Raw genomic sequence first — 21,150 nt, forward strand, 5'->3', positions numbered from 1 at the left:
TCCAAAACGCTGAAGTGATAGTTCCAGTGGGTGCAGATTTCTGTTCTCTCTTGAATTACAAACCGCAATCACTAAAATGTTCTGCATAGTTGTGAAAAGCAGAATCCCTGGAAATTTTTAATTATGCCACCTAGTGCTCTACAGCTCCCAGCAAGCTGGGGATGCTGGCAGTTGCCATCCAACACATCTGGAGAACATCAGGCTGTTATATGATAACCCCATGAATTCTCTCTCACATCCTCACACCCACCCTCCTACCTTGGATGTACTCAAGTCAAAGTTCACTACTTGCCGGCTAGAGACAGAGGTGGGGCTGGAGAGAGTTTGGGAGTTTTGCCCTCCCAGTGGTGGAAGGAGCAGCTGAGTTGGCTCCATCGGGTGACTGAGGGTGTGGACTATGCTACCCAACAGCTTTGGCTTAGCTCAGTGGCTTTTGTGCTTGGCAGTGCCAACCTGCTGCCCTCTTGGTCGTGAACCTGTCCTTGTAAAGAAAGCTTGGCATAATCAGATGAGCCCAGCACTCTGTTCTCTTTCCTTCCATGGTTGCCACCAGAGCTGGATTATCTCAGGTTGCCTGGACCATGTTGAGTCTCTGCTGTTCTCAGATGGTGCTTCTGCTATTGCTGAGAGGTAAGCCACATGGGAGCGTGTGTGTGTGTGTGTGTGTATGAGTAGGTTTGTTTAGGCATGAGTCATCCAGAGCTAGCAATTGTTTTGTGCTTTACCTAAGCTGTCAAGTGAAGTGAAGATCTAGGAACTTGGGGTCTGGTGGGCATGAGGTGGAAGGATCTGAGAACAAGGATTCTTGTGGAGGTCTGAGGACCATAACGGGGCCCTAGAAACTGCACAGCCTAATTTTCTGGGCTCTCACTGTGAAAGAGGATGCACCAGGAACCAGGTCTCCTGGGTTTTGTGCAAAGATGGAAGGGCATTGAGTTTAGTAAATTTGAGCAGGCTGCTCACTGGGAGTTAGGAGGTTGAGCTGGGAACTGCACAAAAGTCCTGGGTAAATTTGTGATGCTTGGAGCAGAGTACATTTTGCTCCCAGTTCTAAGTACTACTTTATTCCTCTGGCAATCATGCTTTACTAATTGCTGTGCAATCGGCAAATGCTCGGTAGGAACTATCTTTCTTTCTAAGCTTGTTATGGCCATGATGGAGAAGGTTTATCCAGTCAATTTCGTCAATTTCCCCCTGATGCACAGATCTTGGATCCAGCAAGAATGCCAGTGGGTTATAACCTAATTTTGAAAATATATGTGCAATTAGGGAGGAATGTGTAAATTGGGAATCCAGAGGTTGGAATCTGGGAAGATCTTGATTTCTGTTGTCCATGAAATGCATGATATTTCTGGGTTTTCTTGTATGAAAGCTCTCATGGCAAATTCTCAGCTGGCTGTCTCTATGTGATGTGGGAGATTGTGTTCCCTCTCTGTTGTTGCTGTTTAGATAATGCAATACTGGGGCTTTGCTGATCATCACCCTTCCCCAGAATTGATCCAATGCAGAGCTGGACAAGAAATTTACCGTTAGCAGCCCTCTTTTGCATTTAGGGGCTTCCTTAGACCTGCCACGCTCTAGGCATGGTGATCTTTTGCCACAGGTCATGTCTGGAATTCCTGCAGGCTCATTATAGAACATATTGGATTCACCAGGGTAAAACCACTTAGCCCCATCTCCACCTTCCAATAAAACCACCACCTGACTTTTTGTTGGATCCTTCTCATTTTCTCTTGCAGGTGCTGAAAATAATTCTGCTCAAAGAGGTGAGGAAAAATGCCTTGCAAGGGACAGCTGGATCCCACAATGAGGTGGGATCCATCGCCAATGCTTCTGTTTTCCCCATACTCACAAGAGGATCCCTCTATCTAACCAACTGAAACCTCTTTCTTTTCCCTGTGTCTGCCATATAGAAGAGAAGGGAAACCCAAATTGGTTGTTTGTGGATGCTACACAGCGTATGGGGCTTGGGCACATTGAATTCATGTGCTCTATAGTCCAAATTAGCTCTGGAGAGAAGTGCTTTAGGTTTCCCTCTAAGTTGGTCCTTTCCCATAAATGTTAGTATTTCCACATGTATAACTGATTTACTCTCCTGGAATGTTCCTTAATATTTAACATACACCTCAAACTATTTGTTCACTCCTTTCACCCTCTAGCAAAACTTGCACATCTCTTTCTGCCCACAGTAGCTGTTGACTTGTTTAATTTTGTTTTTAACTGTTTACATGAATGGCCTGCCCTGATTTTTAGGCTGCTTCCGGATTGATGGCTCCTAGTGCTGCTAGTCAAAAGGCATTGGACAAGTATGCTGTCTTTGGTTCCTTCATGAATTTTCAGAGGTCAAAGAAAAAAAAAAGACAAGAAAAGAAGAAAGATGGAAGAAGTAGTAGAAAAACAGTAGTGGAGGGTTGCAAACAGAAAACTACATTGTCAGGTCTGCAGAGTGACTGGCCAATAAGAGTCTGGAAGCATCTTTAAACTCCAGGCATCTGTGTATCAGTATAATCATATTTTGCATTTTGCATACATTTTTGTCCATTTGTCCATCATCCATTCTTTCACATATATGTACTTTTCTTTGTCCATCCTGTTCTTCTATTAATATTACATTTATACCCTGCCTTTTTCTTCTTGCAAGATTCTCCTTCTCCCTATTTTATTCTTACACCAGCCCTGTGAGGTAGCTTAGGCTAAGCGTCAGGGACTGGCCCAAAGCCACCCTCTGAGCTTCCTGGCCAGGTGGAGACTAGAACCCGGATCTCTGGAGCCTGGGGCAAATTCTCTACTCACTATACTACACAACTCTCAGTCTGCATAATACCAGCATCTGCCCAGTGCCACAGCTTCTATGGCGTATGTCATGAGGATTAGACTTTGCAAGCAGACAAGCCATCTGATTTAATATGGAAAAGCCACGATCCAAAATGTATGCCGAGCAGGCCCTTCTAAGTGCATTTGGAAAGAGTAAGTGAAAAAATGCAGCCTTTCTGCCTACCTGGGGAACTGAGTATCTTCTCCTAGCCAGACAGATATTTCCCCCTGCAACCCCTCTCCTCTACCCTGGCTTTGAGGAGAAACGCTGCCAGCACGTGCCAGGTGCATCCTGCAACGCTGCTGCCATGGCAGCAGTGCAACCTTTGGCAGATCGAGAGACTTTGCCGCAGCAGTTTGTGTGGCTGGCATCTGCTTCGGAATGGCAGTGGAGCAGCACAGAGGCAGCTATTCATCCCGAACTTACCTCCGCACTGTTCCGTGTCTCACGCCTCTCCTGGTTCCTCGGCAGGTTGTGGCTATCCCCACATGTTCTCCTCTCGGATCATTGGGGGGAAGAAGGCTGACGAAGGAGAATGGCCCTGGCAGGTCAGCGTGCGAAAGAACAGGTTACACATATGTGGTGGAAGCCTGATTTCATCCCAGTGGGTGCTGACAGCTGCTCATTGCTTTGAAGGGTGAGTAGAACAGATTGGGTTGGAGAAACACTGCTTTGCTCTCTTCAGAAATGACTGCAAACTCCAGTGCACCACTAGAGGGTGCTACATGGACAGTGTCAGGGAACGGGATGTGTTTAACCCAGTAATCATTCTGTAGGTTAGTGTCACTAATCCCGCAGATGTAAAAGTGGCTGCGGCACTCTGCTAGGTGGCTTGTATGCCCACTGGCTGGCCCTCAGGGGTCTGAGAATTTGGGGCAACCCCTCAGCCCTCTGCATCTCTGCCCATTTGCTCCTCGCAGCAGTCGTGTAAGCAGCTTCCCTACTGCAAGGAAGTAAACTGCTACATAAGCACTAACTATCAATTGAGCATTTAGAAGATGTAGCAAAGGCACTACATAAGTACCATTAACAGTGCAATGCTATTTTGTAATCATTAGAATGATCTTGATTTATCAGCTTCAATGTGAAATGCTAACCTTGGTCCTGTGGAAAAGAATTCCACTGAAGTCAGTGGGACTTCCTTCCAAATTGGAGCCTGGCAGGTGTAGTCCTTTTCTCAGTGTACAAAGGGTTGGACAGTTCTGAAACCACCCGAGCCACCCAATAACCCAGTGAGGTAGATTATGCTGTGTGACAGTGACCTGATTTGCATGCTCACTGCAGCCCCTCATGGCCAACTCAGGACCTGGCTTGTCATGTCATCTGACCTTTGCCAGCATGGAAACATAGGAACAGAGCGAGTCAGAAGGGGGTTCCCAGGCCATCTAGTCTGACCCCCGGCTCCAGTCAGCTCTGCTCACGACATGCCCACCATGTGCATGTCTAGCCTATCCTTGAACAACCTCACCGAATGGCCTCAACCACCTCCCGTGGAAGCCCATTCCATACCCTCAGGGTCCTAACTGTCAGGAAGTGCTTCCTGGCATCTAAATGGAACCTGGGTTCCCTGAGCTTGGCTCCGTTGGAGTGCGTCCTGCCTTCCTCTGCAGGGGAGGTCTCTACCCACCTCTGTGTGACACCCCCTGAGTGTCAAAACATCCCTCCAATAACCATGTAGCCCGGCCTGTTATAGTGCTATTGGAGGTTAGTCTTTCCCTTCCACAAGCCATGCTTCCTGGGTTCGGATAACACTGGAACCCATGGGAACCTCCCACTGGAGGTTGAATATTTGGAATGGCCACCAGCACACACTGCAACCTACTGAGATTTAAGTAAATGAGTTGTGGTGATCGGGCAAACCAGTACGGTGTCATCCCAAAAGTTTCCTATTGAACCCCAGTTTGCCGAGCAAGGAATTGAACTCAGGCATTCCTGCAGTGGAAGACACTTATTGTTATTTATCTCCCATAGGTTGCTGAACCTACCTGAGTACAAAATCAACTTGGGGGAATACGATTTGGCCAAACCTGCGCCCAGCATGGTCTCATCTGCTGTCAGCCGGATTATAGTGCATCCATATTTTGCTGGACTTGGGCTTGGCGCTGATATTGCATTGGTGAGGCTGGAGGAGCCTGTAAATTTCTCCCAAACCATCTCGCCTGTCTGCCTTCCAAGCCGTTCAGACTCTGACATCTTCCCTGCAGGGATGGCCTGCTGCGTTACTGGCTGGGGCCAAATCTTGCCAGAAGGTAAGAATGAGTTTGGCAATGCACAAATTTCACACATCTCTGAGAGGTCGTGTGAGTGGGTCAGGACCTTCTTTCAGAACTTCCTCTTTCTTTTACTAGTCAACATGGAGTCTTGGACCTTGCAGAAGCAGGAAGCATGAATCCTAGATGCATTGCCTTTTACACAGGTTGCCTGTTCTTTGGGACTAGCCATGCCTCTCCCGCCACACCATGGCATCCATTTGATGATGGAGCTCAGGACAGCTTTTCTAATGCTAAATATGTGCATCATCCCCCAAAAGTTGGAGAACCTGAAATATGGTCGTACTTTCTTGATTTTAAGTAGTGGTTAAGAAACTCTTCTGAGTTCCGTATTTCCACGTTTTCTCAGGGAATGCTGCCATATGCAGAATCCCATCAGAAATTCCAACCATTCTTTGGGAAAATGGGCTCTATTTTTGCTGTGTCCACTTTGTATTCCAAGCCAGGTAACTACAATTCTGATAACATCACTACTTTGGAGATTGTAGGAAGCTCCCAATGCATGTCATGTGGGTTGGTGTCTGTACCTCATCCCAGAGCCTGCTTTTTCTTTTTCCAGTCAATTTGGTAGCTCGGACCTTGCAAGAGGTAGAAGTGCAGATCATTGATGCTGAGCTGTGTAATGAAATGTACCGGAATGAAACTGATAGCTATGCTATGCCAGAGGATTACACTCTGATTGACAGCGACATGATCTGCGCTGGTTATCCAGAGGGAAAGAAAGATGCTTGCCAGGTAAGAAACTTACAGCTGAGCAGTGTGGAAATGTTAAGGTGATTGGGGTGGAGGCTGGGGAAACATCCTCATGGCAAGGGTGCAGGTCTTTTGCAGGAATGCAGAACATTTGCACAGGTGGTGGGTCCTAAGAGCCCATGTAAGACCAATCCAATCCAAAATACTTGTCATTACAAGAGGAAACAATGCATTTTCCTGAGACAATTCATTTATGAAGGCTGTTTTCAGCAGCTGTCTCTCTCTACTCCTGCCAAATACCAGTTTGGGGTCTTGCAAGATGTTTGCATGGGATCTGAAATCCCAAGAGGCTTCCTGGGAATTCCATTAACATTGCCTTGACTTCCATAATGGAAGAAAGACAGGATATCAGTATAATAAATAAACATATAATGAATTTCAGACTCACACATCCTTATTCATTCTACTTTTCCTAAGGAGAGTCTTTCCTTCAAACAGACATGCTTACATTCTGACACAGAACACCCCAAATGAGTGAGACTCATACTGTAAGAAATCCCACAGTAAACACCTAATTGTTCCAGTTTTCTGATATCATATAGCTGCTGACAATGCACTCCTCAAGTAATTCCACAACAAGGAATTGCTAGGAACAATATGGTGCAAGGGACTGATTGATTCTTGAGGTCTGGCTTCCCACACCATCAAAACTAAAGACTCTAGAAAAAGATCTGAACAAATCCACACATACAAAGGTTTACACCAACCTCAAAATATTTGTTGGTACATCTGCATTACATGGGTTGACAAGACCTATCCAAAAGTCAAAACAAGTTCATGAGTAAATCCAGTGTAATCCCAAACAGAGAGAGATTTCAGCAACTATAGCTTCCACTTTGATACTTCCATGCTGTATGGGTCCGGGAATAGAACAATCTTGCAGCTCCAGGCTATTAAAAATGAATAACCACAAAGCATCGTAAAAAAAACGAATTAAAGTTCTCCGAGAAGCATAGCAGCACATTTTGTGACAAGGTGCTTAACAATACAAAGCTTAGGAAATACCAGTCCAGATTGGAAGGAGAGTTCATGGGAGGTGTGCTACAAAAAATTCGGACTGTAAAATGTTCAAACGGAGGGAAGCTCAGGGGGAAGAGGAGAATCTTCCTAGCTCCACAAAGATACCACTGCAAAGCCCCTGCAGGCTGCAAGAAACACTGCAAAATGGAAGTCCTGGTCACAACTGGGAAAAATAGTAGCTGCACTGTCTCAAGAAAACCACGACCTGCATAGCCAGCTGGCTAATACAGTAAATTACTTCACACATCCTTCCAGGACAGCAGTCCTTGTCAATTTCTCTTTCTTTTTCTAGGGGGACTCTGGGGGACCCCTTGTCTGCAAGCTGAATGACACATGGTATCAGTCGGGGGTGGTAAGTTTTGGGTATGACTGTGCCAAGCCCAATCGCCCAGGAATCTACACCCGGGTCTCCTCCTTCGTGGATTGGATTCAGCGCACCATTGCACAGAACCGAGCCCCCAGTGCTCCTGAAGCTCCTGCTATCCTCTCGCTCCTTCTCCTGGTCTTGGCCAAAGTCCTTTCGTGACCCACCTCAGCCTCTCCCACTGCACTTCTGAAGAGCCATCCTGCCTCAAAATCAAGATCAATGTCTGTGAGACTTTGGGTGGGCTGAACAGGGATCTTCGTGAGCTGAAGTAGGAGACATCTTGGCACCATTTGAAAGAGCGCTGTGTTGCCATCTTCATTACCCTACTCAGGCAACAGCAGTGGCAACATCTGAAGTGCAGGGTCTCCTCATGGCAGCCTCCAGGAGCTGTACCACGTGGCCGCTGTGGTGATCCATCCCAGCAGTTCAGGTCATTTTCACCTTCACCAGAAGCAGGTCACTTGCACAGGCAAAAGGCCTTGAGAGCCCATTCAAGACCAAGCCACCCCAAAATGCTTGGACTACAAGGGGAAACCGTGTCTTGTTCTTGGGAAATTCATTTCCTAGCAGCTACTATAAGAATTTCAGCGAAGCTTGGAAGAAACAAGGAATTCCGATAAGGGGTTCCAGATGTCATCGATGACTTTGCTGATTAATCTCTCATAATATTGGGTCCCGGTGAATTCTGGCTCCTCCACACCACTCTTCGGTAGTGGAGACATTCTAGTTATAAAAATAATGAGCAGCGGAAGAAGCCAGAGTTTTTAAATGATGGTCTAAAACTAACCTTGGAGGCAGATGGAAATGCTTCTCTCAGTTGTTTCTGGATAGGAAAACTGTGTACAGAATGTATCTAGTAAGTAAGTATGTACTTCTACAGAATGTATCCAATTCAAGTAAGCCCAAAATAATAGAAAATTAAGTAAGTAGGTAGGTATCCATCCTCAACCAGGCATCATTGAAATGGAAATTCTACACCTAACTGGTGACTGTCTCTTAATAGCGTGCCTGTCTAGACCTCGCTGTTGGGAACCAGTGTGGTGGAGAGGTTAAGAGTGCTGGACAGGGACTCAGGAGAGCTGGGTTCTAGTCTCCCCTCAGCCCTGGGGGACTTTGGGTCACAGATGCTCAGCCTAACCTAACTCACAGGGCTATTGTTTAGAGGAAGAGGGAAATTATGTAAGCCACCTTGAGTTCCTTGAAAGAAAAGAAAGGGGGGATATCAGTATCACAAACAAATAAAATCACTAAAATATGGAGTGAAGGAGAACTGCTTCTCTGGGGTAGGAGTATTCTTCCCTTGGTGACTGGGAAATCAATGTCCCAGTTGTACTCTCTGGTGGAGGAGGGCATCTGCCCCTCGCTTCTTGGGGCCTAAAGACATGACACTCAACACAGATTTGAAGAATGGTTGCAACACTACTTTCATTCTGTAGGGAAAGGAACCGAGCGGTGTAGGAAAGGGGCAGCAAACAATAACAATAGTATACCATCTCTTCTCCTATTTCCTGCCTGGGAGCAGAAGCCAAAGAAGGATGGGATGGGATCTCCCGGCGCTTCTATGCATGAGGAATTTACCCCAGAGTTTACTGAGGCTTCTTTTTCTGTTTTCACTGGAGGAGATAGTCTGTCCTTTTCACATACATTTTTTTTTCTGGGGGGTTTAACTGTTCTGCCTTTTATTAAACAAGCAAAGGTTTCGTGCTATATTGTAAGTGCAAGCATTTTTTACCGCTAAGGAGTATGATAGGAAAGAATACCCAAGAGCTCCAATCTCCCACTCAGTAACCCTTAGGGAGGCAAGATGCAAATGAGAAGAGGACTCCTGGACCTTTAATATTAAGTATTGTAAGAAAGGAATTTCAGCAGCTGTAGCTTGGAGGATAAGCTCTGTGGAAATTAACCCCATGCAATTACTGGAGATGTAGAAACCCTGGCCAATTTCACATCTGGATGGCTGCATCCATCAGCTTACAACAGCCAACTCATTGGTGTGAGACTTTTTATTTGCTTGTTTCTGTGAATGGAAGATAGAATTTGAAATACTTCACTCAGGAATTGCATATTTAAGTGGCAAGTTTTGTGGTACTGCCCTCTGCTGGAGAAATTTGGTGTTCTCTCTCCACAATGTATTTGTATATACCATAGGTCAGGAGAGGTATATACGAGTGTATTGCTGAAGTAAATGCAGTGTGTATAAAGGACACAAATATCCTCATATTTGAAGAATTACTAATAAATACAGAATGAAACAAATGGATTCCCATCTCAATATTTATTACATGTCCCAAATCTCAAAATTATTCACTGCTTCTTACCACATCGTTTAAATATCTTGGGGAAGCATTTTTTGGGTGGTCTCAGAAAAGGCCTTTTCTGTCCAATCACCTTGCCTTATTCACAACATTTTACAAGGATCTAGAGGATGCTATCTTCCATTGCATTTTCTTGCCATTTAGTCCATCTTGTTCCTTCCCAGAGAAGTTCCATTAACTAAATAGCTCCAAATACCTTCTGATTGGTAGTAGTCAGAGTTGTCCATCAGGAAACACTGCCTAAACATTAAAGTATGAATGTTAAGCATTAGTTTTAGTGTTATAATGACTTTAGAAACCAACATCCATAATTGGATGAAAATTCTTAGCACCATTTCCAAGTGATAATTCCCAGTGTTCTTCAGGGTAAACTATCACAGCTAACTTGCTGTTCAATTATTTTTAGACAATCTGAAGGGGTAACAGAAGTACCCAAATGAATCTGACCAAACTGGATAAAGTTCCTGAAGCCTCAAATGCCTGTACTGATTTTGGACTCTTTAATATACCTCCAAAAGATTTTCCGCTGTTAGGCAGAGAGTTATCTCATAGAAGATTGAGTGCAAGGGACATGAAGAGGAGTGTCATTGTGAGGGTTTTGTGAAGTCCGCCATTACCAGCCATTGTATCTTGTATCCAGTCAGCATAGAAAGGCACCAAGGTGTAAACTCCAGGATGATTTGGTTTGGCGCAGCCATCCCCCCAGCTCACAACCCCAGCCAGGGTCCAAACTGCATCTCTTTTGCAAGCCAAAGGCCCCCCGGAATCACCCTGTGAAAGTAAGACAGAAGTTAGCGCATGGTCATGGGAGGCCTTTTGACATCAGGTTTGAGAGATCTGGTCAGATGAGGCAGTTGGGATAAGGTTTAAGTCTCATCTCAGCAATGTATCAGGAAGGTGTTGTTCAGTTGCAAAGTTGTCCCTGACTCTTCGCTACCCCATGGACAACATTAGGAAGGTAGCCTCTGACAAACCACCAATTATATTGGGGATAATGGGATATGCTCTTTCAGACTGGACTGTAAGGTCAGCTGGGATAATGAGCCCCTCTTCACTTGCTTTGAACATGGGAAAAGAGGAGGCATTAGAAGGATGGCATCTGCTAGCTACACCCACTGCATGTTGACCGTGTCCCAGCCGGTCATGTGTTCAGCACAAGCCATTCTTCTCCCCTTCCAAGCAGGGCAAGACAGACTTTTCTAAATAAATGGCTGACCACTTAGGCTGGCACCATAGTGTGAAAGACGAATATTGCAGAAATGAACAAAAGAAACAAGCTGACTTTGAAAACTGGCCACTAGGGAAGTGCAGCTTGATGATAAGACGTCGATTCCAAACTGAATACCTCTCCCCATTTTTGGGCTGAAAAGAGCAAAGCATGCCTCCAAAGTGGGCCCTCCTGATTCAAGGCCAGCTCTTTGGAGTACCTGATGCCTCTCCGTTGATCTGTCCTCTTAGTCTGGCACTATATTCTTGGATTAATAATGTTAGTTCCACACCATTGGCATGAGGCCGCTCACTGAATGTTTCCTCAGAAATGGAAACTCTCTGGTCCTCAGCCACTGCATGGCGTATCTTTGGGTCTTCTAGTCATGGCGTGTCGCATGTGGATCCTGGCCCATCTTTATTGGATCCAGAATCTGGGACTATAACCTTTGAAGGCTCTTTTATGAGAGGACTGGGCCCAATCCCTACATTTATTTAATTAATTTATTTAAAATATTTATACCCCACCCTATGGGGACTGCAGGTGGCGCAGTGGTTTAAACTACTGTGCTGTTGTGCTGGTTGATTGAAAAGTCACCGGTTCAAATCTGCACAAGGGGCTGAGTTCCCGCTGCTCCGTCCCAGCTCCTGCCAACCTTGCAGTTCGAAAGCATGCAAATGCAAGTAGATAAAAAGGTGCCACTTCAGTGGGCAGGTAACAGCGTTCTGTGCACTTCAGTGTTTAGTCATGCCGGCCACATGGCCACGGAGTCTGTCTGCGGACAAACGCTGACTCCCTCGGCTAGGAAACGGAGATGAGCACCGCCCCCTAGAGCCAGGCATGACTGGACTTAATGTCAAGGGGAAACCTTTACCTTTTTACCCCACCCTATACACAAAAGTGTCTCAGGGAGGCTTACAAAAATCAAAGGAAGCAATCTGACAGATTAACAATAATTAAATAGTTAAATATGCACACAAAAACAATAACATTTCACCAATGAAGGAAAATCAAAACAAAATCAATATCAAGAATACGAGCAAAATCAAAAACCAAAAAGCGACTATGAAGTTAAAAGCTGATTAAAATCCCCAACATTTAAAATGATGGGCGAATAAAAGGGCTCCCTCCAGCTAAATAGGAGGTTCCACCACCCCAGTTTCTCATCCGCATTTACAGGAATCCCAGGGAACACACCTGTACATGAGGCCAAACAGATAACTGGCAGGCAATATAATTGGCATGCATTTCAGTATGGAGGTATATTATGCCATCTTCAAGCATACAGAATGCAGGGCTTATAGGAAAACTACTTTGAACAGTCTAAGGCATGACTTAAGCCTTAACTTCTATTATAGTGAGAGGATGCATTCAGTTAGAGTCTGAAAGAGAAAAAGTTGCCCCGTTTAATCAGTCAGCACACAGACGGAAATGTTATTAAAATATAAATATGTTTCAGAAAACTATTCACAAGCAATGCATTCCTACCTGGCAGGCATCCTTCCCACCTTCTGGGTATCCAGCGCAGATCATATCAGCCTTGATAGGATTCATCTCATCCGTTGTATTATACAGATTATTACATTCATCTCGGCTTATAATTGGCACTTCAAGTTCCTGAAGAGTTTGTGGGGCCTGTAGACTCTCTAGAGAAGATAAACATGGGAGAGCTTTGCATATGTGGAACTCAAGGACAGGGGGCTTCCAGTGCATATGAACAGGCACAATGTTTTCAGTGTCACTATTTCAGAAAGACTGCAAATATGTTCTACCATTCCAGACTCTCTCCTCATCAGCCCAACCATGGAAAACTTCAGATAACTTCTTTGAAGGATTTATATCTCTCCGCCCTGACACCCGATGTCTTATAAAGCAGCATGAGTTGTATCCTGATGACATCAGCTAGATGTAAGCTACTCATCACTAACTTAAATCCCATTGATTTCCACAGATTAAGTATGACTCAGTCTGGATCCAACTGATTTACACTAATGGTGTTAGAGAGAAAGAGTAGGCAGGCAATGGGGATATCATTCATGCTTTTAAATCAAGCATGTGAGCGGTGGACAAATAGTCTGGAGCAAGAACAGTTGAGGGGCCTCAACTGGAATGTGCTTCCAGTTCAGGCTGGGACTGAACACAGGTTTTCTGTTGAAAGCCAGTTCTCATCTGATTGCCTATTGTCCCCTGGAGTTGTTAATTGCAGCATCCTTGTGGTGGAAGAAAGAACTGCTGGAAGGGAGGAAGTTTCAGCATAAAACCAGTGTAAGCTTTCATTTGGATAGGGAGCAAGTTCCAGATTGGGGCTGAACAGCTGCAATTTTTTTAAAAAATAGAACTGTCCAGGATGAGCACCTTTTAAAAAAGCTGTGAAGAAGGACAGGTGTAGTTTAGCCCTCAGCATTTAAATGCAACAACAAATGTTTTACCTCCTTGGAGAATCTGTCCCCATCCAGTGATCCAGCAGCGTTCTCCCGGGAAGAAATTGACAGAGGCATCCGGCAGGCAGATCGGAAGGATGTAGTCTGTGAAATTCACAGGGGACTTCAGCTTCATCAAAGCAATATCCCCCATGGAACCATCATAGCCAGCATAGTCAGGGTGGGAGATGATTTCTTCTACGTCTGATATGATCATGTTGGGAGAGGGGTCAGCGAGTTTGTAGGCTCCTAGTTGCACTTTAAATGTACCTGAAGCTCTGGAAGTGAATGAATAAAGGAAATGTAACATAGGCAGCATCAAGGTTGCTTCTCTGATTCTCCTCTTTAGCAGCAATCAATGGAAAGGGTCCTCTAATCAGTGGGCTTTTATTATGCTAAATTTCCAGAAGCAAAGCTGACTTTAGGCTACAGATTCAACTTTTTATGACCCGCTGCGAATTGTTTTCAGACCTATTATTAGAATTAACTATAGCCTTCCCTTACCAGTATCCCAAATCCCCCAAACCGAATCCTCAAAGCAGTTCTTGATGTCTCAGAACCAAGAGCTTGGAACTTCCCATTCCTTGTGATTGGTTTTCCTTCCTGAATTGATCTTGGATCTGGAATATCCATTTTTCCCTCCTTCTCCTCTTCAGGAAGGTTCTGGTTTCCTATGGTTACACTTCTCTTTTTCTAAGAAGGAACCATCCCTCACCCAATCCTCAAATTAGGAAGCATTCAGAATGTAAATTCTGAAATTCTGTGTAATGGCATTTGGCCTGGTCCTACAAAGCCGCTGACTGGGGCCTCCTTACTCCATCTGAGCAATCGGCTGCTTAGGAGCAGCGTGTTCTCTCTGGCTGATTGCATCCCAGTTGTCTCTGGACGGGAGCTCCCTTTGCTCTCCCTTGGCCGGCAGTTCTGCTGGCCACCTACTGCTTCTCACCATGCTCTTCTTCACTGATTTTCCTGGCCCTGCCTGGGTGAGCCCAAGTCCCTGGCTGCAAAGGATAAATATCAGGCTGGGCTAGCTGCTGCCTATGGGAAAAAGCTGGCAGAGAATTTCATGTAGCAAAGTTGAAATAATAAAGAATTAATAACAAATTTAATAACTGCAGTGAGACTAATTATAGCTAAGAATTGGAAAACAAAATGATTTCCAGTTGTCTGATTGGTATAGAGAAGTTTGGAATATAGCTACTGATGACAAATTAACATGTGATATTAAAGTGAGAAAAGGCCAGATAAAAAGAAGTTTAATGAGATTTGGGGTGTATTTATTGAGTAAGTTTTAAAGAAAGGGAAAGGATCTGAGCTGCCAAAAGAATCATTCGTTTTGGAAGAAGGGAAAGTCCTGAAATATTTGAAGGTTTGTATGCCATGCCATTCTCCCTCCCCCCTCCCCTCCCCTCCCCTCCCCTCCCCTCCCCCTTGCTTGTATTTTAGATTTTATTTTAGAAACTAATAAAAATATTACCCAAAAATCATGTAACAGGTACTCACTGGAAAAAGCAGTGAGCTGCAGACACCACCCACTGCTCAGATATGAGGGAACCTCCACAAACTGGTTCATAGTTGTGTAAGATGCTGACCTGCCAAGGCCAGGACCCCTCGGAGGCTGGTTGCCCCCCAACGATCCGCGGAGATATCACTGGCTGCCCGCAGGCTGTGTCGAGAAGGGAGGAGAGGAGGAGATGCTAGGACCATGTTGCTGGGGCAATGATTTTGTGCAGATGCCCCGTAAAAAAAGACAGCATAGTGATTCTAGCCTAAGGACCAAATATGGTAGCATCCAGTTTTCCCAGCTTGGGATGCTAGCATGCCTTTCCCCACGTAACACGCGTCCCTGGGACTTGAGGCAAATGTGGAACTTCCCCACCCCCTATTTTCTTTGGGTCCCACTTCAGCTTTTGCTAAGAGTGGGGAGACATTTTCTCAAAGAGAAACTCAAGCCTCCAGTCAGGCGGATGGGTTGGGGAAGATGAAGGTTTCCCTTTATAGCATGCGGCTTGACTCTGTGAATAGTTCAACCAAACCCTTCCGGAAATGGCTAGGATGGGGCCTCTCATTTATTCCTGCTCTTTGTTTGTAACCCAGAATCAGTATTACATGGCTAAGTTGCATCTAAAGGCTCATTTGGACAGAAAATGCTTGTTGGGACCCACCCACTTCCAGCATTCCCCACTTTTTCCTATCTAATCATGCAGAGCATTGTGCTATAAAGGCGCAATCCTATGGCCTCTTGACAGTGTCTGAGGCACCCTAGGATTTTTCACAGCCTGTGCTTTGGGATCATGAATGGGGACCCCCCAACCCCACGGCTTTCCCTGCTGATGCAGAAAGACCCATGTCAGCTGTCTCCCCTAAGCTCCAGCTCAGTCTCAGCGAGGAGGAAAAGGGGCATGTTGTGAGGGAAGGAGGTTCATGCTGTTCCCTGTGGGCTCCAAACCTCCTTCTTTCCCCCTCCCCAGAATTTTGTCTAGAAAGCCGAAAATGGCTGTCCAAATAAAATATGGGGCATTGGGTGCAGCAGTGGTGGAGATTCTCACTGCCACACTTTGCTCTGTGCACTGGATCTCAATATGCCTCTAAGGGGCTTACAGGCACCTGAAGCACAGGACATTGGATGGTCTCCCAAGGATCTGAAGCCATGGCATGACATGTTTGCAAAGGGGCAGCCTGTTCCACTGGGCAAGTGCCTGCAGGACCAGGATGAGACCTCTACGGAAGTTGCAAGGACTGGAGCCTGAGCAATCCTGCAGTCCAGCTGGCAGCTCTGGAAGGCTCTAGGAAAGGCTTTCCTGCACTGCTTTGCTTAGCCAATGCAACACAAGCCTTCGTGGTGTCCACCTTGTCTTCCTGAGCATGCATTCCGCCTTTGCTGGGCATCCCTTCAGCCGAGACTTGGCTCCTGCCTGCTTCTGACTCGGCTCTTCCTCCAATCCACCCCTGCTTTGCCAGGCACCTGATCCTTGCCTTTACCTCCAGACCTGCCAGGCCTTGCTGGGTATCTGACCCTTGCTTGTTCCTGATTTCATCTAGCCTTTGTTGGCAAAATCCAAATCAATCTTTCTAGAGAAAGGTTGCTTGTATGTGCTTTTGTGATATAAAATCAAACAGGCAGTGTCCCTGCCCTGCTCCTTGCCCAGAAAGAACCAGAATTCTCAGTCAGGCTCCTTTTCCGTGAAACTTTATCATTCTATATCTGTCCCTTTAAGAGACTGAGGCTCTCGGCTTGCCTGAGGCAGCTTCTACAGGGTTGCAAAGTTAGTTGCAGAGTTAATCCTCTCTGGAATGCAGAGAGCCTTGTTAAGGAGGCTCTGGAGAAGAATTGTGAAGTATCAAACCCTGACTTGTTCTTTCTGCTCCAGCATGTCAATACCCACAACCAGTATCAGTTGTGACTCATGTCTTTTTCTTCTCTATTTGCCATATGTCTTCTCTGTTTGTCATATAAATACTCTGCTAATTACTGATATTTACTGTACATTATGTAATGTTCCCTCTGCAGCTTTCTCATATTGCTCCGTGCCTGAATATTTTATCTGTATTAGTGCCGATTCTTCCCCCATCATCCTCCCTGCTCCTCCGTAAGTGACTAGAAACCTATAAAACACTCGGCACATGTTCTGGAAACTTGTAGTTGGTGGGCGTACCTCTACCTGGCAGTGCTGTTGTAAAGGTTTGTCTTGGCAGAGGGGTTCACCTGGGTTGTTCTCACCAATGAATCGAATGAGCTTTGAGAAGAAGGTGTCTCCCTATGGATCTGAGCATACAATCTGGGGCTGCCCTTTCAGGTGTCCCTGACACCTTTAAGCACCATGCCAGGATCTCCATCACCCCTAGTCCTGGCACCCGTCATACTTACCTGCCTCCTCCGTCCTGGATCTGACAGTAAGCGGTGGTGCAGTTTAAAGAGGGACTTGTCTTAAGATAGGACGGATGTTGGGCTGGGCAGCCTTTAGGTTTGTACCAGTCCTGCCTTTTTCTGACACTCCGCTTTTGTTTATCCCTGTTTATCCAAACCAGGCAAATCCCTGTTTGCCTCTCCCTCTGCCCCCTTTGAAATTGCTGTGCAGAAGTGCATGAATACACTTTCCAGTATCATCACCTACCTGCTTCTGCGTTAGCAGCACCTGGGAAGGCAAACAAAAGGAAGGTAGGTCAGATCAGATCAGAGCCTTTGTGGAGAAGACACATGCAAAAGTAGTTTTGCAATGGGAGCAAATGGGGAAAGCTCGTGTTGCAAACCGTTCCTTGTCTGTTGATAAAATTAAATACTGCTGACAAACATGTGAGGATTATGCATTTCTAGCCAAATTGCGAGGATGCTTAATTTGAACCAGGGTTCATCAGGCCTTGTGCTCTGGAACCCGCTCTGGATGTCAGGGCTGGAAAGATGAGGATGAGGCAGATGGAGAAGCACTTTGGCAGCTAATGCTCAATGGGCAATACTTCCTGTGGTTTGCAATGGTTAGAGCAACCAGCTGTGTGCATAGGCCCAGGAGCTATGAATCTCAAGATGGCATTACGGCCCATGCACTCCATGCGCTTCTTTACACAAAGGATTTATTCTGCACCTGTGAACCTGCAATCACAGAATTTTGTACAGCATAAAATTCCTATAGAAAATGTGAAACGCCTTAAAAAGCAAAAACACCTTCAGTAAACTTTGGTGCTGTTAGAACAGCTGATGTGCCCCATCATAGACCATTACATGCCTGTCTTATTCACTCCAGAATAAAATTTAAAAAAATGTGTAAAGGAGCAGTTCTTATTCCAACCAAGAATCTGGAAGCAGAAGCTCCAGGAATATAGCAGACAAAACGCTTCACAGAGAGCTGCCTAGAGTCCCAAATTGGCAGGATAGAAATATAATAAATAAATAAAATCCTGGTGCATCCTAGAGTTGAAAAGAGGCACGCGAGAGGAAACACTGAGAATGAAATGGAAAATTATATCCTGGATGGTAAGTGCAGGGCAGCAGCTGATGTTCGTAGGGGCACAAGCAAAGAGCTGGAACGAAGCATGGGAAATAGATGCATATGTAGCTGGGACCATCATGTGTTATGACAGACACTCCTCACCACTTCAGCTGGCACAGATATTAAGCAGTTTCACATCAAAAGTATCATCTAGTTTAGGCCTGAGGAAGGTAGGAAAAGCAACTAAGCATGGGAGGAAAATCCAAACACCAGGGCAAGGTTACACTGCCACCTAACTAAAGGCGCGATCTAGATATGTTTAAGATGTTTGCTCTTGGTTTTCTGAGGTTGCAAAAGTGACCAAAAGAGATCAGAATGGATGTTGATGATGGACCAGTTGGCAGAGAAGAGGACAAGATCCACTTTATCATGTAGCTTCTCCAGGCCCTGATGTAGCAACACAACTCCCCTAGATGAGCTCAGGGAGGTTTAAGTAGGATGCAGTGGCAAAAGCCTCTTCCAGTGCTCCTGTGACCCAACTGGCAGGTGATTGGGCAGGCACAGGACACGTGGAAGCCTGGAGAGGAAGATTTCTATGTAGCAGGTGGCAATGCTATAGACTGCACCATTCAGGAGTACCTTAGTTTTGGTCATCTTGTTTACAGTGGTTGTGTCAGGCCCATGCACTGGTAGCTTTTCTAGAAGCTCCAGAGGGTTTATTTTGGTGGCAGTGCTTAAAAGCTTATAATTGAGGTAGTCCTTCTCAGACATGCTTGCTCAGCACCTACATTGCAGTCTTTTTGACACCAGCTGAACAGCATTTTGTGTTCCACCATTTGAATCCCGTGCTTTTATTTCTAAAAGTTTGTTACCGTGTTTCAGATTTTTATGTTTCTGTGAGCATTTATTCCAGTTTTTATTTTTTGCAAAGTTAAGCTTGCAACAGAATAATTCAGTGCCTGCTAGATGGCCATAGGAGTTTTTGGAATTTTTATGCTTAGCTTGTAGCTGGGCCCTTGGACCCTCCCCTTCAACCCCACTGCAGCTGGCAGAGGAAGAACAGCACCCGCTGCTTCTCCAAGGTCATATGCACGGCCTTGGAGAAGGGCTTTCGGAGGCATTCTGGGGAACGTAAGAAAGCCCTGCCGGATCAGACCAAGGGTCCCTCTAGTTTGCACGCGTGGTGGCAAAACAGTTACCCACAGGGCTGCTCAAGTGGGATGGGTGCAAGACCTCCGCTGGCCCAAGTGGGAGAGGAGGAACCGGCACTGCCAAGTTACAAGGTATGCTCCTGGCTTCCCGCCCTCAAGCTCTGAAGTGCTTTGCAGAGTGAGAAGAGCGCAGAGGTGACCTCTGCCTCCATGCTTTCTCACCCTCTGAATTGGAAGGGTTGCAGACATCCCCAGAGAACCGCACCCTAAATGTTTGACATTGTATTGCAACGTATTTTAAGATTTTAATTTTTGGTGAACTGCCTAGAGAGCCTCAGCTTTTGGCCAGTAAATAATGAAATGAACAACTATATCTGTAACCATATGGCAGGGAGTTCCATAAACCCAAGTCCTGACATTGAAACAAGGGATATATGGACAGGAAAATCTATATAGTTATCCATATCTATTATTGCAGAGTTCTCTTAATTTTTAATTAATTCTATTTAGATGGATATCCACAGGAATAGCCCTGAAGCGAAACTGATCTAGGTGTGGTCAGCGCCTGGATGTGAGATCATAAATCTTGCTTTCGTCAGAAGATAAGAAGCGTATATGTGCAATAAACAAATAACCTTGAATAAAAAGGTGTGTTTCTTTGCTCTCTTCTTTCAATCTGCCAGAGAGATGAACCCGCTGGTAATGGAAATAGAGTTGGGTTTTCAGTGTAGAACTTCTTCATACCTATTTGTTTAAAGTATCTAAAACAGGGATTACGTTGAACCTGTTCTCACCACAGCATCAGGAGAAGAGAGGGCTTGGGGTTTTTAAATGTGCACATTTTCACTCCAAATTCTCTGCCCTCAAGACAAATGTTTTGGAAAGCACCAAAGGGTATGTCAAAAGGACTTTTGCAACCCTCTGTGGTGTCCACCTCGCTGATCTTTGTTTCCAGGATGCCTCTGAGAATGTTCAGGCTTTTCCTTGCCTGCCACTGTGTATCCCCAGCTGAATCAGCTCTGCCTGGATCTGTGATTTGGAGAAGGGAAGAGGCTGGGAAGAAGATGTGACTTTGCATAAGTGCCCCCTCCACTTCTTTTGCTTTGAGAAATTAAGCCCTGGGAGCTCTGAGGAGGGGAGATGCCTCACTGTCCACATTTCCTACCAAGAACCAAAACAAAAGAAATCCTCCCCTTTATCTTAGGTAACACACCCTTTTACACCCTCCTCCTGTTTATATCCTTGCAAACTGCACAGGATTAAATAAGCATTGGCTCACCCCACATGTCCCCACATTTATCAATCACCTTGTAGCAGAGACAGTGGCAGCAGCCATACCACCAGTCGGGAGAGCGGCGTGGGCATGGTCCCTTCGACTCCTGATTCGGCCCCTGTGATCTCGTCGTGTCCTCCGAGAGGTTCTGCTCCTGCTACTTTCAGGCCAGGTTGTTTTGCTCCAGTCGCAGCCTGTGCGCTATAAAATTTCATACCCTGGGTGAAAGGGCAGGGCTTGTGGCATTTCCTTCTTCGTGAATCCAAGGATGTGATCTGCAAGTGCCAGTTCTTGGATCCATTGCACACCAGGGGAATTCCAAATCCCAGCTCTCTCCTACAGTCTGTGACCTCTTGCATCTCCTCCTGCCCTCACCCTAGTCCTGCCACCCTTTCTGGCAAGGTTCCTGTTTCCTTAAATTGCCCACACAAAGAGCAAACAATCCACACATCTGGTATGAAGGTATTGCTCCTGGATATAGCCTTACCTATTGAAACTCTGCCTGCCCTGCAGCAGTTAAAACCATAGAGAAACTAGAGCTGTTGATTAAGGACATTTGTATGGATTATTTAGCTGGGTAATCAGTTTTGCATATATTTGCATTTGAATGCAACCAATTTTTCAAAAAACAAAA

At 45.5% G+C, this 21,150-nt stretch overlaps 2 protein-coding genes across 2 annotated transcripts; one reads left to right on the forward strand and one right to left on the reverse strand.

Moving 5' to 3' along the window:
* Nucleotides 1-581: 581 nt before the first annotated feature.
* Nucleotides 582-7,468, forward strand: LOC123032275 (serine protease 27-like). The gene is made up of 6 exons (XM_044448050.1): nt 582-630; nt 1,740-1,766; nt 3,287-3,452; nt 4,787-5,064; nt 5,645-5,820; nt 7,151-7,468. Exons 1-6 carry the CDS (start codon nt 582-584, stop codon nt 7,382-7,384), a joined length of 930 nt encoding a protein of 309 aa, XP_044303985.1. The 3' UTR covers nt 7,385-7,468.
* A 2,618-nt stretch (nt 7,469-10,086) lies between these two features.
* LOC123032100 (prostasin-like) lies at nt 10,087-20,608 on the reverse strand. The gene is made up of 6 exons (XM_044447727.1): nt 20,551-20,608; nt 17,283-17,303; nt 14,671-14,833; nt 13,177-13,445; nt 12,236-12,393; nt 10,087-10,311 (listed from the first exon to the last, which is right to left on the reverse strand). The coding sequence occupies exons 1-6, from the start codon at nt 20,606-20,608 to the stop codon at nt 10,087-10,089; spliced, it is 894 nt and encodes a 297-aa protein (XP_044303662.1).
* Nucleotides 20,609-21,150: the final 542 nt, after the last annotated feature.

Source organism: Varanus komodoensis, unplaced genomic scaffold (assembly GCF_004798865.1).
Source record: "Varanus komodoensis strain SLA01 unplaced genomic scaffold, ASM479886v1 scaffold53, whole genome shotgun sequence".
NCBI classification, from domain to species: Eukaryota; Metazoa; Chordata; class Lepidosauria; order Squamata; family Varanidae; genus Varanus; species Varanus komodoensis.

Excerpts from the sequence above, each read along its gene's own strand:
- LOC123032100 (XM_044447727.1), bottom strand. The coding sequence starts at position 20,608 with ATGCCCACGCCGCTCTCCCGACTGGTGGTATGGCTGCTGCCACTGTCT. Across the intron at positions 17,304-20,550 it reads GCCACTGTCTCTGCTACAAG|GTGCTGCTAACGCAGAAGCA; the intron begins GTGATTGATAAA and ends TTGCCTTCCCAG. Across the intron at positions 12,394-13,176 it reads GGGACAGATTCTCCAAGGAG|AGAGTCTACAGGCCCCACAA; the intron begins GTAAAACATTTG and ends TATCTTCTCTAG.
- LOC123032275 (XM_044448050.1), top strand. The coding sequence starts at position 582 with ATGTTGAGTCTCTGCTGTTCTCAGATGGTGCTTCTGCTATTGCTGAGA. Across the intron at positions 3,453-4,786 it reads GCTGCTCATTGCTTTGAAGG|GTTGCTGAACCTACCTGAGT; the intron begins GTGAGTAGAACA and ends TATCTCCCATAG. Across the intron at positions 5,065-5,644 it reads GGGCCAAATCTTGCCAGAAG|TCAATTTGGTAGCTCGGACC; the intron begins GTAAGAATGAGT and ends TTCTTTTTCCAG.